The 17,512-nt window shown below is 37.0% G+C and overlaps 1 protein-coding gene across 3 annotated transcripts in view; it reads left to right on the top strand.

Annotated features, from left to right (window-relative positions):
- TESK2 (testis associated actin remodelling kinase 2) overlaps positions 1-17,512 on the top strand; it is a 138,530-nt gene that overhangs the window by 80,916 nt on the left and 40,102 nt on the right. For all 3 annotated transcript variants that reach the window (XM_037021760.2, XM_073233830.1, XM_073233831.1), the window contains exon 4: positions 14,995-15,043. In XM_037021760.2, coding sequence (XP_036877655.2) covers positions 14,995-15,043 — 49 coding nt within the window. The remainder of the gene's footprint in view (positions 1-14,994; positions 15,044-17,512) is intronic.

Genomic DNA, 17,512 nt, shown 5'->3' with positions numbered 1-17,512 from the left:
AGGGACATATAATGCTATTTTCCTTATGCTTGTTTAGGAAGAATCAAAGCCTAAAGTCTATCCTAGATCTGTGAACATTATAAGATAATGACTCATGTATTTTTTTATTATTATCTATTTATTATGTATCTATAGCTGCCATGACAAATTATAACAAACCCAATGGATTAAAACAACACAGATTTATTATTTTACAGTTCTGTAGGTCTGAAGTTTAATGTGGGTCTTACTGGGCTAAAATCAAATTATTGGGAGTGCTGTGTTCCTTTCTGGAGACCCTGGGAAATATTTCTTCCCTTATTTTCTCTAGCCTCTGGTGACTGGTGGTATTCCTTGGCTTGTCGCCCCCTTCCATTTCAAAGGCAGCAATGAACAGTTTATTCTTCTTCGCATTGTATCCCTCTAATACTAACTCTTCTGCCTCCCTCCACATTTGAGGACCCCTGTGATTACAGTGGACTCACTTTGATAATCTAGGATAATCTCCCTATTTTAAAATCAAATGATTAACAACCTTAATTCTACCTGGGGCTTTAATTCAGTCCCCTTGCCATATGACATAACCTATTCATGGATTCTGGGATTAGGATATGGACATCTTTGGACATCTTCTGCTTTACCATACTATCCCATTAGGAAAACATTTTTGAACACATCCCTAGGTGCTGCTATTTACCCATATTAAATATCAGTAAAACTCAAATCTCTTTTATATAAAAAATAATATAAATAAAAATTCTAATTTTCTTCCCATACTTCAATGGGTAATTTTGCCCATTCCCCATTTTGGAGACTGATGGTTAATAGTAGGGCCTAGGAAAGGTCTTGCCTTGGAGTAAGAATTCTAACTTTTAATTGAATTCAGTAAATATTTACTGAGCACTAACTATGAACAAGGCAGTGTTTTAGGTATTTAATTCAGGTTGGCTAACTACTGTAGTAAACAACTTAAAATCTTAATTGACTTGAAAGCTTGTTTCTTATTCATCTCCTAGTCCAGTGTATGCTGGGTAGAGGCAGAGGGGTAGCTCTTTTTCACCTAGGAGAGGGGATCGGATTCCTCCACTGGGTCTTCTGCATCTGCTGGCAGGTGAAGGAAGAAAATGTGGAGGATAATAATATTGAGGTTTTTATGCAGAAGGCCTAGAAACAACATAATCGCCTCTGGCCTTGTTCCACTGGCCAAAACTCAGTGTTACTGGCCAAAACTCAGTGTTACAGACACTGGGAAATGTAGTCCACTTCAGGAGGACAAGTAGCTGTTGTCTTCCAGTGATAGTTCCCTACTCTCAAGAGCCCTCTAATTTCGTGGATGAGGCAGACATGGATAAAACTTGTTGTAGAAGCAGCCCTGATAAGAGTTACAATAGAGGTTCAAATAGAGTGATATGAGTGTTTAGGGAAGGAAAAGGTTAATTTTTATTAGAAAGCTTAGGAAAATATTTGAAATTATGTCTCTGAGATAGGAATAATTATAATCATCCTGAAAGGTCTATTTTAAGAATTAAATAGCTTAATATACGGCAGCGCCTGGCTCACTAAGTGGCAGGTCAGTGTTCAGTGCTGCTGCTGTCAGTTATTACTTGGAGATGTTCTTGAACTGAGGTTTTAAGGGTTGGTAGAGCTTAGAAAACTAGATTCCAGATGGACTCAGTCTAGTAACAATATGAAAGTGGTAGAATTCAGGACGTATGTGGGAGTGGCAGGTTACATAACTAAAACAGAGAATGCAGATGGATGTAATAGGAGATAAAATAAGAGGGATTTGCGTCAGATCATTCAGATTCTTGAATAACAGGCTAAGGAATTTGGACTTTGATCAGGAGCTATGATCAGAAACCTTTTGAGTAGCCAATAGCTTCTTGAGGGAAGGGATTGTGTCTTGTTCATTTTTATGTCTTTTTTATAGCTATAAGGAGAGTATAGACTCTGGAACCCACTGTTTATGTTTGACTGCTGGTTCTGCTACTGATTAGCTGTATGACCTTGGGCAAGTTACTTAATTTTTCTGAGCCTCAGTTTCTTTATGAATATGATTGGGATAACAAAAGTACTACTTCACTGGGTTATTGGATTAAATGATATTATGTGAAGTGCTTAGAATGGTGCCTGCATAGTAAGTGCTCTTTAAGAGTTAGTTGTTACCATAATCATTATAATCATTACCAGTGCCTGGCATTTATTAGGTATTCAATTTTTGAATGGTCAGAATTGCATTTTAAATTTACCCAGCAAGTGTCTAATATTGTCATATGCTAGGCAAGAGAATGCTGTTAAGAAGCTTATGGTCTAGTACGGGGGATATAAGGCATGTTATAAAACATAGTTAAACATAGATATAGATGGAATGCCTTGCTAGTTCAGAAGCATGCTAATTTGGTAAACTTATGCTTGGAACCAAATTTGTTTTGTGGGAAAGGAAGTATTTGAACTGGGCTTTGAGGATGGGTAGAATCTAACAACGTGGAAATGAGGGGATGGACATTCTAGACAATGGGAACAGACTAAGAAAAGGCAAAAGTGTAGAAAGGAACGGTTATGGCACTTTATGGGGGTTGGTAAATCATGTTACGGGAAAGATTGAGGTAAATTCGTCTGTGGTCGAAGTCTAGTTTACCAGTAGTATTAGAGTTGAGAGTTTCCTGTTGCAGTCTTATTAACTCTAGAGTAGTGACCTTCTGTCTAAGACTGAGCCTTGCTACTCAGTCTGTGGGCTGTGGCCAAGCAGTATCGGCATCCTCTGGGAGCGTGTTAAGAGTTCAGCCCCTCCCAACCTACAGAATCTTCAGTTTACGTGAGCCCCAGGTGATTTGTTGATACACTAAAACTTAGGAAGCACTGGTCTAAAAAAGCAAAAGCAACTGTCCTTACTTCTCAACATGAATGTGTATAATATGAAACTAAAAATAACAAAGTTGAGTAATCACTCACTCTCAAGCACATGCTGTAAAAAAGTGCTCTCTTTCTGAGCTAAGTAATTCTAACTGGCATGATTTTGGGTGGTGGTAGTGGGGAATAAAAATCATTTAGAATATAAATTTTTTTAGGTCCTGTCTCATGCCAAAAAAGATTTGAGGCTTTATCCACAAACTTAAGTTTTGATATAATTAGCAATAAAAATTTCATTGAAAACTTAGTGTTGATACTAAGTGCTTTTTTTTTTTTAGCACATATTACTTCCCTTTTAAGGATGAGTAATAATTTCCTTTTAAAGTATATTCTGTTTGTAGCAACTGGAATGATGAATTCTGCTTAAGCTCTTTTTCCAATATAAAGCTAATGCTTGCCTCTACTTGCTAGCTGTGTGACAACATTTTGGATGTGGTGAGAATAGAAAGGAAATGAGGTTGAGGAGGTCAAGCAGAGAAGTTTCACACAGAAGTAGAGTTGTGCTACATCATTATAATGTGGTGATGGGGTAGGGGGTGAGGAAGAAGGCAGAGAGAAAACTGTCACATGAAGCCAGTGCCTGCCTGATTGTGCTGTCTGTGGCATCTGTATGGATGACATTGTTATAGTGATGGTGGGCCTGGGTAGGGGGGAAGCAAAGTTGCATCATACCGAAACCAGGTCTTTTCAGCTTCTAGGAGATCCATGCCTTTAACATGTAGCCATTATTCTGCTAGTAGATTCCTATTGCCTAGCATCTATATAAATATTTGATGAAATAAAATTAATACCTCTTGATTTTCCAGCCTTGTACCTGATTCTAAATGTTCTTTTTTATAAAATGAGTTTACATTGTGACACTCATAGGTGCAAAGCACTGTGTTAGGCGCTGTATATAGAAGTAAATGAGGCAAGATCTTCAGACCTTTCTTCTGTTATATAATAGTCTAGAGGAGTCAGAAGTGTTAAAAGGAGAATAGCTAACATTTTCTAGTGCTTACTATGTTCCAAGAGCCCAAGCTGTCTCATTTTATCTTCACAATAACCATATAGGTTAGTTAATATTAATCTTCCCATTTTGTATATGAAGAAACTGAATTTCAGAGAGGTCATCAGTAAGTGGCAGAGACAGGTTTCAGATACAAGCAGTTTGACTCCAGACCCTGGACCACCTCATTTATGCTAATGAGCAATCTTTCTAAGGAGGGTGAAAATTGCTAGCAGTACTGGGGTGGAGGGAGGTGGGAGGAAGAAATACAGACAGACAGAAGACTAATGCTAACTGAGGGCATTCAGGAGATAATTATAGAGAAGGTGAAATTTTAGTTGATCCTAGAAGGAGGATTTTCAGTAAGTCAGTCTTCCAACTCAGGGAGGAGCTTGAACTTAAGTTTCCAGATCATAAAAATCTTCATGTCATTTAGTAAATCTTTGCTGAGAGCTTGCTTGCTATGTACCAGATACTATACTAGGTATTAGAAATGCAGAGATAAATAAAATTTTGAATCTTCCACTATAATAGGAAGGTTACAAAAGAGTGATGTGGATAAAATGCAGATTATAATGAGTATAAGAATGAATGAAGTTTAAGAAACACAGTGAAGTAACCTACTCTTAAAGTGTAGTCACAAATGAAAAGAGTCATATTTTAGTCATATTTGGGTCATATTTTAGGAAAAGGAGCAAGGCAAGCATTTTTTAAAATGGGGGAAATTATAGGGTAGAGCCAGAAGAGAGAGAGTGAGATGGGTGAAGAATAAGGCTCATGGGAAAATGTGAGGTTCTGAAGATAAGTTGGAACAGATCAAGGAAAGTTTTAAATGCTATGGTAAGGAATTTTGACATTATTCTATAGGTAGTAGGGAGCCATTGAAACTTTATGAAGAAGGGAGCGACATATTTTGTGTTTTGAAAAGGCAACCCTAATAGACATGTAAGCAATGGCATAATTTAGGATCTTTAATAATGATAAAAGCCACTAACCTTTATTTGAGAATGGGCTAGACATTGCTAAACAGTGTACCTGAAATATCCCATCCTCCTAAGAACACTTTAAGGTTATTTTGGGGTCAATTTTTTCAGGTGAAGAAATACAACTTGCTTAAGGTCCCCTAGGTAGAATTCCCCAGGTGGCTAGATCCCTATGCTCTAGAGTAAGGGTCAGCCAACTTTTTCTGTAAAGGACTTGATAGTAAATGTTTTAGTCTTTTCAAGCCATTTAATCTGTCATAACTATTCAATTCTCCTGTTTAGCACAAAAGCAGCCATAGATATTACAATGGCTGTGTTCCAGTAAAAATGTATAAAAGCAAGTAGCGGGCCATAGTTAGCCCAACCCTGCTAGTGACCATTTTAGTTTGGAAAGCTGTAATAAAGGAAGAAATGTAGCTTATCATATTTTACTTTACTTCTTTTTGCTACGGTGGGGTGATGGGAATAGAATTACCCTTGGTAGGGATACCATTTAATCTCAGGGGAGCATCCTCTAAGAGGCTCTATAGAAGCAGCTGTTTATGCATACAATTTAACCATAGTCTGCAGAATACCGCTTAACTTTTTATTACAATTGCCTTCCAACAAAATGACCCAAAGAGTGGAAGTTGTGTGAGAGCAGGGACTTTGTTTTTTTCACTGACCTGTCCCTAATGCCTTGCACATAGTAGTCGCTGAATAAATAATTGTTTAATAAATGAATGGCATGCTGACTCTCAAAATTCCAATGACTGGGGAGTTGTACAAACCCTGAGAGAAGACTGACCTATTTTATAGATACCTGTACAACTGCCACTCCTCCAGATCAATTGTTTTCTCATTCACCTTGCCCAGATTTCCTCCACTCCAATGCAGCTTCTTCTCTCTTACACAATTAGGTTCTGATGTTAACTGAAACTCTCAGGTGCTCTATATGCATAGTTTATAGACACTATGCTACATTGCTCAGAAACATTCAGCATTCCAAGTTCAGTCTTTCAGTACTCTGTTACTTACAGTTCATTATTCCTTAGACTTTTTCCTGCCCCACATTCCTCCCACTTGCTCTCTTCTGTGTCAGGCAGTGAGTTTCAGAGTAAAGAAACTGACCAGTGAATGAAGTTAAATGTCCAACTTTGACAAAGCAGGGAGTGGAGGTAGGGACAAGGTTTTGGGAATGGAGAGGATAGTGGGCATATAGAAACCAGCTTTTTGGCCCAACCACTGTGATCAAAGTTGATTCTTATCTGGTCCATTTCTGAGTTATAACTATGATAATTGTTTATTTTTTTTGAACTCTTACTAGGTACCAGCCATTGTGCTATGAACCTTACATTCATTATTTCATTCAATCTTTCCTACAACTTTGTGTTGTGGAACTCTTTATCTTACTTATAGAGAGGGAAACTAATGTTTCCCTTGTAAAGAATGGAGGTGGGATACCATTTGCAACAACATGGATGGGGCTAGGGGGTATTATGCTCAGTGAAATAAGCGAGGTGGAGAAAGACAAGTACCAAATGATTTCACTCATTTGTGGAGTATCAAAACAAAGCAAAACTGAAGGAACAAAATAGCAGCAGACTCACAGACTCCAAGAAGGGACTAGTGGTTACCAAAGGGAAGGGCTTGGGTAGGGTGGATGGGGAGTGAGGGAGAAGAGGACTAAGGGGCACTATAATTAGCAGTCAAAATATTGGTAGGTCACAGGGAAGGCAGTTACAGCACAGAAAAGACAACTAATGACCCTATAGCATCTTACTATGCTAATAGACAGTGACTGCAATGGGGTGGGGGTGAGGACTTGATAATATGGGTGAATGTTGAAACCACAATGTTGTTCATGCGAAACCTTCGTAAGATTGTATATCAATGATACTTTAATACAAAAAAAGAATGGAGGTAGGATTTGAACCTACACTGTCTGTCTTCAGAACCCTTATAATTACTATTTCGTTTCCCATTTCTTGCCAAGCCACAGGTAAGTTTCAACTAGTCATTGGAGCTTGCATCCTACTTTTAGTACTGTCTACATCATTCCTTAGGTTCTTTCCTTTCTCGAATTCCTACCAAGTCTTCAGATGTACTTAGAGAAAACCAGTGGTTCAGAAACCACCTCTTGGAGAAGCTCTGAAATTTCCACATTAGTGCTTTTGGTTGAAGCAGCATGTCCTTAAAACTCTGCTGTAATATTACAACTGATCAGACATTCCTTCCTTATCCAGTTCCTTTTCATTCAGCAGTGATTCACTGAGTGTATACTGTTTGCTAGACACTGTTAGGAACTGTGAACACAGGGAAGGTCTGACCAGACTCTGTGTTCATGGAATTGTATGGTCTTTCCCAGCACAGTCACTGCTGTGCCTTCACTCTCACTTATAATCAGTCTCTTCCTTTTTTTTTGCCCTTCTAAACTAGAATTTAGTTGAGACCCGTAGATATTGTTAATGAGATTTCTTTCTTGGCAATTCTAGCCCCAGCCAGTTGTCACTGACTTTGTGAGATTTATCTTCTCCCACTTTATGATCATCAGTCATAATTGTTGATACATGTTTTAAAAAATTTAATAATTATATATAAATAAAACTGTTGGTTGAAAAAAATCAAATATAACATGTGTACACTAAAAAATAAAAATCACCCTTTCCCCCTATCAGTGCCACTTACTTATTTATTTGTTTTTATTAAGGTATCATTGATATACAATCTTACAAACGTTTCACATGAGCAGCATTGTGGTTACTACATTCACCCATTTTATCAAGTCTCCCACACACGCCCCATTGCAGTCACTGTTCATCAACATAGTAAGATGCTATAGAGTCACTACTTGTCTTCTCTGTGCTATACTGCCTTCCTCATGCCCCCCCACATTATTTGTGCTAATCATAATGCCCCTTAATTCCCTTCTTCCTCCGTCCCTACCCCTCCTCCCCACCCCCTTTCCCTTTGGTAACCACTAGTCCCTTCTTGGAGTCTGTGAGTCTGCTGCTGTTTTGTTCCTTCAGTGAGTGCCATTTATTATTAGTGTTTCTAGACATTTTCTATTAATACACAAACATTTTTTTACACAAATGGGATTTGTAGCTTGGTGTTCTCATTTAACAGTGTATTTGGGATATCTACCCATATCAGTGTATTTTGGACATCTACCTATATCAGTGCATTATGAACTACTTCATTCTTTTTAGTGGCTATATAGTATTCTAAACTAGGAATATACCATAAATATTTAACCAGCTATTGGTGGGTACTTAAATTCATACACAGTGGTAAAGTAGATATCCTTTCACATGTGTTTTTTTCACCCAAATTGAGTATATTTGTCAGATAAATTCCTAGAAATGGAATTGTTGGAGTTATTAAAATTTTTGCTAAGTATGATCAGTTAGCCTTTGAAAAAGTTGTGGCAAAAATTCAACATTATTTCCTGATCTTCTGGACAACACTGAGCGTGATCAACTTAATCTTTGTTTATTTATTATATTTAAGAAGCAGTACCTCCTTTTAATGTACATCTCTTTACTTATTTAATGACTGAATTACAGCACTTTTTTTTGTTATCATTAATCTACAATTACATGAGGAACATTATGTTTACTAGGCTCACCCCTTCACAAAGTTCCCCCGACAAACCCCATTACACTCACTGTCCATCAGTGTAATAGGATACTGTAGAGTTACTACTTGTCTTCTCTGAGTTGCACAGCCTTCCCTGTACCTCCCCCCAGATTATACATGCTAATCATAATGCCCCCTTTCTTCCCACCCCCCCCACCCATCCTTTCCAGTCCCTTTCCCCTTGGTGACTGTTAGTCCATTCTTGAATTCTGTGAGTCTGCTGCTGTTTTGTTCCTTCAGTTTTTGCTTTGTTCTTATACTCCACAGATGAGTGAAATCATTTGGTACTTGTCTTTTTCCGCCTGGCTTATTTCACTGAGCATAATACCCTCTAGCTCCATCCATGTTGTTGCAAATGGTAGGATTTGTTTTTTTCTTATGGCTGAATAATATTCCATTGTGTATATGTACCACTTCTTTATCCATTCATCTACTGATGGACACTTAGGTTGCTTCCATTTCTTGGCTATTGTAAATAGTGCTGTGATAAACATAGGGGTGCATCTGTCTTTTTCAAACTGGGCTGCTGCATTCTTAGGATAAATACCTAGAAGTGGAATTCCTGGGTCAAATGAGATTTCTATTTTGAGCTTTTTGAGGAACCTCCATATTGCTTTCCACAATGGTTGAACTAATTTACATTCCCACCAGCAGAGTAGAGGGTTTCCCCTTTCTCCAAAACCTCCAACATTTGTTGTTGTCTGTCTTTTGGATGGTGGCGTTCCTTACTGGTGTGAGGTGATATCTCATTGTGGTTTTAATTTGCTTTTCTCTGATGACTAGCGATGTGGAGCATCTTTTCATGTGTCTGTTGGCCATCTGAATTTCTTCTTTGGAGAACTGTAAGTTCAGCTCCTCTGACCATTTTTTTAATTGGATTATTTGCTTTTTGTTTGTTGAGGTGCGTGAGCTCTTTATATATTTTGGATGTCAACCCTTTCTTGGATCTGTCATTTATGAATATATTCTCCCATACTGTAGGGTAACTTTTTGTTCTATTGGTGGTATCCTTTGTGGTACAGAAGCTTTTCAGCTTGATATAGTCCCACTTGTTCATTTTTGCTTTTGTTTTCCTTGCCCAGGGAGATATGTTCATGAAGAAATCACTCATGTTTATGTGCAAGAGATTTTTGCCTATGTTTTTTTCTAACAGTTTTATGGTTTCATGACTTACATTCAGGTCTTTGATCCATTTCAAATTTACTTTTGTGTATGGGATTAGACAATGATCCAGTTTCATTCTGTTACATGTAGCTGTCCAGTTTTGCCAACACCAACTATTGAAGAGGCTGTCATTTCCCCATTGTATGTCCATGGCTCCTTTATCATATATTAATTGACCATATATGTTTGGGTTAATGTCTGGATTCTGTATTCTGTTCCACTGGTCTGTGGTCTGTTCTTGTGCCAGTACCAAATTGTCTTGATTACTGTGGCTTTGTAGTAGAGGTTGAAGTTGGGGAGCGAGAACCCCCCCACTTTATTCTTCTTTCTCAGGATTGCTTTGGCTATTCGGGGTCTTTGGTGGTGCCATAAGAATTTTAGAACTATTTGTTCCAGTTCATTGAAGAATGCTGTTGGTAATTTGATAGGGATTGCATTGAATCTGTAGATTGCTTTAGTCAGGATGGCCATTTTGACAATATTAATTGTTCCTAACAAAGAGCATGGGATGAGTGTCCATTTGTTAGTGTCCTCTTTAATTTCTCTTAAGAGTGTCCTGTAGTTTTCAGGGTATAGGTCTTTAACTTCCTTGGTTAGGTTTATTCCTAGGTATTTTATTCTCTTTGATGCAATTGTGAATGGAATTGTTTTCCTGATTTGTCTTTCTATTAGTTCATTGTTAGTGTATAGGAAAGCCACAGATCTCTGTGTATTAATTTTGTATCCTGCAACTTTTCTGTATTCCAGTATTAGGTTCTAGTAGTTTCAGAGTGGAGTCTTTAGGGTTTTTTATGTACAATATCATGTCATCTGCAAATAGTGACAGTTTGACTTCTTCTTTACCATTCTAGATTCCTTGTATTTCTTTGTTTTGTCTAATTGCTGTTGAATAACAGTGGGGAGAGTGGGCATCCCTGTCTTGTTCCTTATCTTAGAGGAAAAGTTTTCAGCTTCTCACTGTTCAGTATGATGTTGGCTGCAGGTTTATCATATATGGCCTTTATTATGTTTAGGTACTTGCCCTGTATACCCATTTTGTTGAGATTTTTGATCATGAATGGATGTTGAATTTTGTTGAATGCTTTTTCAGTGTTTATTGAGATGATCATGTGATTTTTGTCCTTCTTTTTGTTTATGTGGTGGATGATGTTGATGGATTTTTGAATGTTGTACCATCCTTGCATCCCTGAGATGAATCCCACTTGGTCATGGTGTATGATCCTCTTGATGTATTTTTTAATTCAGTTTGCTAATATTTTGTTGAGTATTTTTGTATATATGTTCATCAGGGATATTGGTCTGTAGTTTTCTTTTTTGGTGGGGTCTTTGCCTGGTTTTGGTATTAGGGTGATGTTGGCTTCATAGAATGAGTTTGGGAGTATTCCCTCCTCTTCTATTTTTTGGAAAACTTTAAGGAGAATGGGTATTAAATCTTCTCTGTATGTCTGATAAAATTACATGGTAAATCCATCTGGTCTGGGGGTTTTGCTCTTGGGTAGTTTTTTGATTACCGCTTCAATTTTGTTGCTGGTAATTGGTCTGTTTAGATTTTCTGTTTCTGCCTTGGTCAGTCTTGGAAGGTTATATTTTTCTAGGAAATTATCTATTTCTTCTAGGTTTTCCAGCTTGTTAGCATATAGGTTTTCATAGTTTTCTCTAATAATTCTTTGTATTTCTGTGGTGTCCCTTGTGATTTTTCCTTTCTTGTGTCTGATTCTGTTGATGTGTGTTGATTCTCTTTTTTCTCTTAATAAATCTGGCTAGATGCTTATCTATTTTGTTTATTTTCTCAAGGAACCAGCTCTTGGTTTCATTGATTTTTTCTGTTGTTTTATTCTTCTCAATTTTATTTATTTCTTCTCTGATCTTCATTATGTCCCTCCTTCTGCTAACTTTAGGCCTCATTTGTTCTTCTTTTTCCAATTTTGATAATTGTGACTTTAGACTATTCATTTGAGATTGTTCTTCCTTCTTTAAATAGGCCTGGATTGCTATATACTTTCCTCTTAAAACTGCTTTTGCTGCATCCCACAGAAGTTGGGGCTTTGTGGTGTTGTTGTCATTTGTTTCCATATATTGCTTGATCTCTATTTTAATTTGGTCATTGATCCATTGATTATTTAGGAGCATGTTGTTAAGCCTCCATATGTTTGTGAGCCTTTTTGCTTTCTTTGTACAATTTAGTTCTAGTTTTATGCCTTTGTGGTCTGAGAAGTTGGTTGGTAAAATTTCAATATTCTTGAATTTCTGAGGCTCTTTTTGTGGCCCAATACATGGTCTATTCTGGAGAATGTTCCATGTGCACTTGAGAAGAATGTGTATCCTGTTGTTTTTGGGTGTAGAGTTCTATAGATGTTTATTAGGTCCATCTGTTCTAGTGTGTTGTTCAGTGCCTCTGTGTCCTTACTTATTTTCTGTCTGGTGGATCTGTCCTTTGGAGTGAGTGGTGTGTTGAAGTCTCCCAAAATGAATGCATTGCATTACAGCACATTTTGATACTTTTATTAGCTATTTACATGTATTTTTCTGTGAATTATGTATGTACCTTTTGCTTATTGTTCTATTGTGTTCTTTTTGTTTTATTATGTTTTTGGAACAGTTCTTTTTTTAAATTATTTATTTATTTATTTATTTTTATTTTTGTATCGTTAATATACAATAATATGAGCAACGTTGTGGTTACTAGATTTCCCCCATTATCAAGTCCCCCCACCTACCCCATTACAGTCATTGTCCATCAGCGTACTAAGATGCTATAGAGTCACTACTTGTCTTCTCTGTGCTATACTGCCTTCCCAGTGCCCCTCCACCATGTTATGTGTGTTAATCATAATGCCCATTATACCCCTTCTCCCTCCCTTCCCACCCATCCTCCCCAGTCCCTTTCCCTTTGGTGGCTGTTAGACCATTCTTGAATTCTGTGAGTCTGCTGCTGTTTTGTTCCTTCAGTTTTTGCTTTGTTCATATGCTCCACAGATGAGTGAAATCATTTGGTACTTGTCTTTCTCCACCTGGCTTGTTTCACTGAGCATAATACCCTCTAGCTCCATCCATGTTGTTGCAAATGGTAGGATTTGTTTTCTTCTTATGGCTGAATAATATTCCATTGTGTATATGTACCACATCTTCTTTATCCATTCATCTACTTAGGTTGCTTCCATTTCTTGGTTATTGTAAATAGTGCTGTGATAAACATAGGGGTGCATCTGTCTTTTTCAAACTGGGCTACTGTATTCTTAGGGTAAATTCCTAGGAGTGGAATTCCTGGATCAAATGATATTTCTATTTTTAGTTTTTTGAGGAACCTCCCTACTACTTTCCACAATGGTTGAGCTAGTTTACATTCCCACCACCAGTGTAGGAAGTTTCCCTTTTCTCGGCATCCTCACCAGCATTTGTTGTTCCTAGTCGTTTCTATGTTGGCTATCCTAACTGGTGTGAGGTGCTATCTCATTGTGGTTTTAATTTGCATTTCTCTGATGATTAGCAATGTGGAGCATCTTTTCTTGTGTCTGTTGGCTATCTGAATTTCTTCTTTGGAGAAGTGTCTGTTCAGATCCTCTGCCCATTTTTTAATTGGATTATTTCCATTTTGTTTGTTAAGGTGTGTGAGCTCTTTGTATATTTTGGATATCAACCCCTTATTGGACATGTAGTTTATGAATATATTCTCCCATACTGTAGAATACCTTTTGTACTACTAGTGGTGTCCTTTGCTATACAGAAGCTTTTTAGTTTGATATAGTCCCACTTGTTCATTTTTGCTTTTGTTTCCTTTGCCCGGGGAGATATGTTCATGAAGAAGTTGCTCATGTTTATATTCAAGAGAGTTGTGCCTAAGTTTTCTTCTAAGTTTTATGGTTTCATGACTTACATTCAGGTCTTGGATCCATTTCTAGTTTACTTTTGTGTATGGAGTTAGACAGTAATCCAGTTTCATTCTCTTACAAGTAGCTGTCCAGTTTTGCCAATACCAGCTATTGAAGAGGCTGTCATTTTCCCATTGTATATCCATGGCTCATTTATCATATATTAATTGACCATATATACTTGGGTTAATATCTGGACTCTCTATTCTGTTCCATTGGTCTGTGGGTCTGTTCTTGTGCCAGTACCAAATTGTCTTGATTACCGTGGCTTTGTAGTGGAGCTTGAAGTTAGGAAATGAGATGCCCCTGCTTTATTCTTCCTTCTCAGGATTGCTTTCACTATTCAGGGTCTTCAGTGGTTCCATATGAATTGTACAACTATTTGTTCCAGTTTGTTGAAGAATGCTGTTGGTATTTTGATAGGGATTGCATTGAATTTGTAGATTGCCTTAGGCAGGATGGCCATTTTGACAATATTAATCTTCCTACCTTAGAGCATAGGATGAATTTCCATTTATTAGTGTCTTCTTTAATTTTTCTCAAGAGCGTCTTATAGTTTTTAGGGTATAGGTCTTACTTCCTTGGTTAGGTTTATTCCTAGGGATTTTATTCTTTGGGATGCAATTGTGAATGGAATTGTTTTCCTGATTTCTCTTCCTGCTAGTTCATTGTTAGTGTATAGGAATGCAGCAGATTTCTGTGTATTAATTTTGTATACTGCAAGTTTGCTGAGTTGAGATATTAGATCTAGTAGTTTTGGAGTGGATTCTTTAGGGTTTTTTATGTACAATATCATGTCATCTGTTAACAGTGACAGTTTGACTTCTTCCTTACCAATCTTGACACCAGGCTAATAAAATTTTAAGTTTACCGTTAAACATCTTTTATTTCCTTGTGTTGTCTGATTGCGGTGGCTAGAACCTCCAGTACTATGTTGAATAGGAACAGTTCTTTTTATGTGAAGGAAGTTAATCCTTTGTTATCTAGCCAATGTTGGCTCCCTCTCACTCCCATCCTGCCCCAGTTGTTTGTTTGTGAATTACAGATCTACAGATTGGGTAATCCAAACATTTTGCTTTCTAGATGAGAAAACTGAGCCCCAAGTAGGGTTAGTGAGTTTTTTCTTTGTGTGTGTGAGCATGTAGTCACATTTACAGAGCTGAAACCAGCATCAAGTTTCCTTGCTTCTAGGTTTGGTGCCTTTACCATTATACCATGCTATTTTTAAAGGCTTACTCCTCTCTATCCTCCACAATTGCTTTTTATCACTACCTCTTGCCATAGTCAGATGTTTTATGGTAAAGTTAGAATTTTATTAGCCTGGTATCAAAGTTTGAAAGGCTATAGGGTCATACAGGAACCCAGGAAACTTCACAGTTATTGGACTGTTCCTAATGCATGGATAACTAAGCTAGTTTCTCTGTATGGCAGTTATATTAATTTCCTTTACATTTGTTTAAAAAAGTGTTTTGTTTTGTAGGTTCATGGGTGTGTGTGTACATCAAGGACAATTGCATGCACTTACAGAGGTAAGACTTAAATAATCACATTGAAGTGATTTTGCTTTGGTTTCAGCATTTATGATTTCTAGTAATTGTTACTTGTGTATGTTAGCAAAATGTATGTGCGTTTATGTTTATGCAAAGATGGCAATTTTAATAATGCTTTCGTCTGTTATATGGAGATAATGGCCATTATCTTTTAATACTCTTGGATTCCCTCAAAATACTTGGTGAGTGCTTTGAGGATATGTGTGCTCAAATATTATATTGATTCTTTCTGCCTTGATAACCCCCTCCTATGCTGAGGGATGGCACCACTAAAATGCAGAATCTGCCTTGGCAACAAATTCCTAAACTACCTAGAAATGTTTGGTGTCCTAATCTAGAATTCCACTGTTGCTACTCTTGTTTCCTGGTTGGTCTTATTACTCCTTGGAATCAGTTTACATCTCCATTCTCATTTCATTTTCAGCCTTCTCTAGGTAAATGAATATGTGATAGTCACTATTCAGCCTCTGAGGACCAGATAATCTTCTCTAGAATAGAGGCTTCCCAAATTCAGGTATTGAGTTATCAGCTTCAGAATTTTTTTGGGTGCTTCTTAGAAACACAAATTCCTATAATCGTCTAATTTTAGTAGATCTGCATAGGGTCCATATGTATTCTTAAAAGCTCCCCAGATGATTCTAATGAGCATCTAGATTTGATAATCTATATTCTAGGGTTTTAATATTCTTCCTTGAGAAGTAAGTACCAAAATACAAAATGAAGAAACTTAGGGAAAAAATTGTTTTAGAGAAATTGCAAGAGTATTGGTTTCCTGCTGGCCTACTGCCTGGTATCAGTCCTTAATATCTTATGAAGGAAATAGGTACCTCACTCTATGTCTCTTTTCTCAGTTAACTGAGGACTGCAGAATATGGACTGCATCTAGCTGTGTCCTGCCTCTTATATGGAAGACCAAAAGGCAAAATAGTGAGGTGGTTAAGAGCATGGGCTCTTGCTCTTAATTGCTCTTAAAGTCTTGATTGTGTAGGTTTGAGTTTCTCTGTGCCTCATCTGTAAAATAAGGTACTAATAATAGTACCTACCCCAGGGAGTCTAGATAGAGAAGAGGAACAGTTGCTGAGCCCTAGAGTATTTCAGTTTTAAAACTCAGAGGAGGAGGGCAGATTGAGAGGGTATGGCTGGTGAGGTAGAAAGAAAACCAGGAGAGCACGTTGGCCTGGAATGGAAAGGAAGAAGGAGGTTCAAGGAGGATGGAGTCATTAATTGTGAAATGCCACATATAAGATAAGATGATTATCTCACAGGGATGTTGTGAGATTAAGATACAAAATGCCGATTTAGCACAGTGCCTGGTATATAGTAATTGCTTAATACATTTTAATTATTACAGCTTTGATTATTAACAGTGACTAGTCCATCTTGAACTCCTTGAATTGTCAGTATTTCCTTTGTTGCTTAGTTCAGTATTGCTATTAGTGTCATTAAATTTTTTAAAAACCTTTAATTGTACTGTGACGTAACAGAAAAAGCACATATGTGAAAAGTGTATAGCTCACTAAATTTTTACAAATGAATATACCCATAGCCAGCATCCCAGATCAAGAAGCATTTTCTGTGTATTTCTTTTCTCAGAAGTGAGTCTATATATTCTTCAAAGACAAAACTTTCTCAAGCTTTCTGTCTGCCAGAGGTTTGACACTAATAATTGTAAAAGTATTTGTTGTATTCCCTACTTGTATAATTTTTTTCTGAAATACGATTTAATGACAAGAGCTTGTACATTGGTTTTTCTGACAAAAAACATACTTTACAATCTGTGATCATGTTGCAAATTTAGAACTGGGTTTAGTGGAAATGGCATAAGTGAATGGTCATAATATAACGTTGTCTTGGCCATGTTGCACTTAAATTATATTTTCTGTTATTTGGTAGTTTATTTGTAGCCATATATAACATATACTGCAACTGCATGCTTTGTGAAAGAGTGTGTATTTCTAGTATCATTAATGAGATGAAGCCCAAATATCCAAATGCTTTCAGTTATTTTCAGAAGGGGATCAGCAAAGGCCATCATGGCATGTGTCTCTGGAGACTCCTACATTTAATTGTCTTGTAATTTGACTTGGCAGCACAGCTATCAGTTTTATTAAGGGTCATAAAAATAAATTGCTAATAATATCTAGGAAAACAGAAGAAATGTATTGACATTCATTAAATTTTTCTTGATCGGTGGAATGCTTATGCTCTACAGTAATGTGAATATCATGCCTATTTCTCTTAAAATAGTTTGTCAGTAATTACAGTAGACATGAATAGCTCTTGTTAATGCCTGTAAAGTACTAATATTACTAAGAAGAATATTTCTTCTATATAGTAGTAGTCTGGACTTTTCATCTTGAACCACTTCCATGAATCTTCATTGAAATGTAGACATTAATTGAAATTGCACAGTCAGGCACTTAAATGTGTTTTTTAAACTATGAGTAG

This window comes from Manis javanica, chromosome 4, assembly GCF_040802235.1.
Source record: "Manis javanica isolate MJ-LG chromosome 4, MJ_LKY, whole genome shotgun sequence".
Classification (NCBI taxonomy): domain Eukaryota; kingdom Metazoa; phylum Chordata; class Mammalia; order Pholidota; family Manidae; genus Manis; species Manis javanica.
Note: the sequence above shows the minus strand (reverse complement) of the source record. Positions and strands in the feature narration are given on the sequence as shown.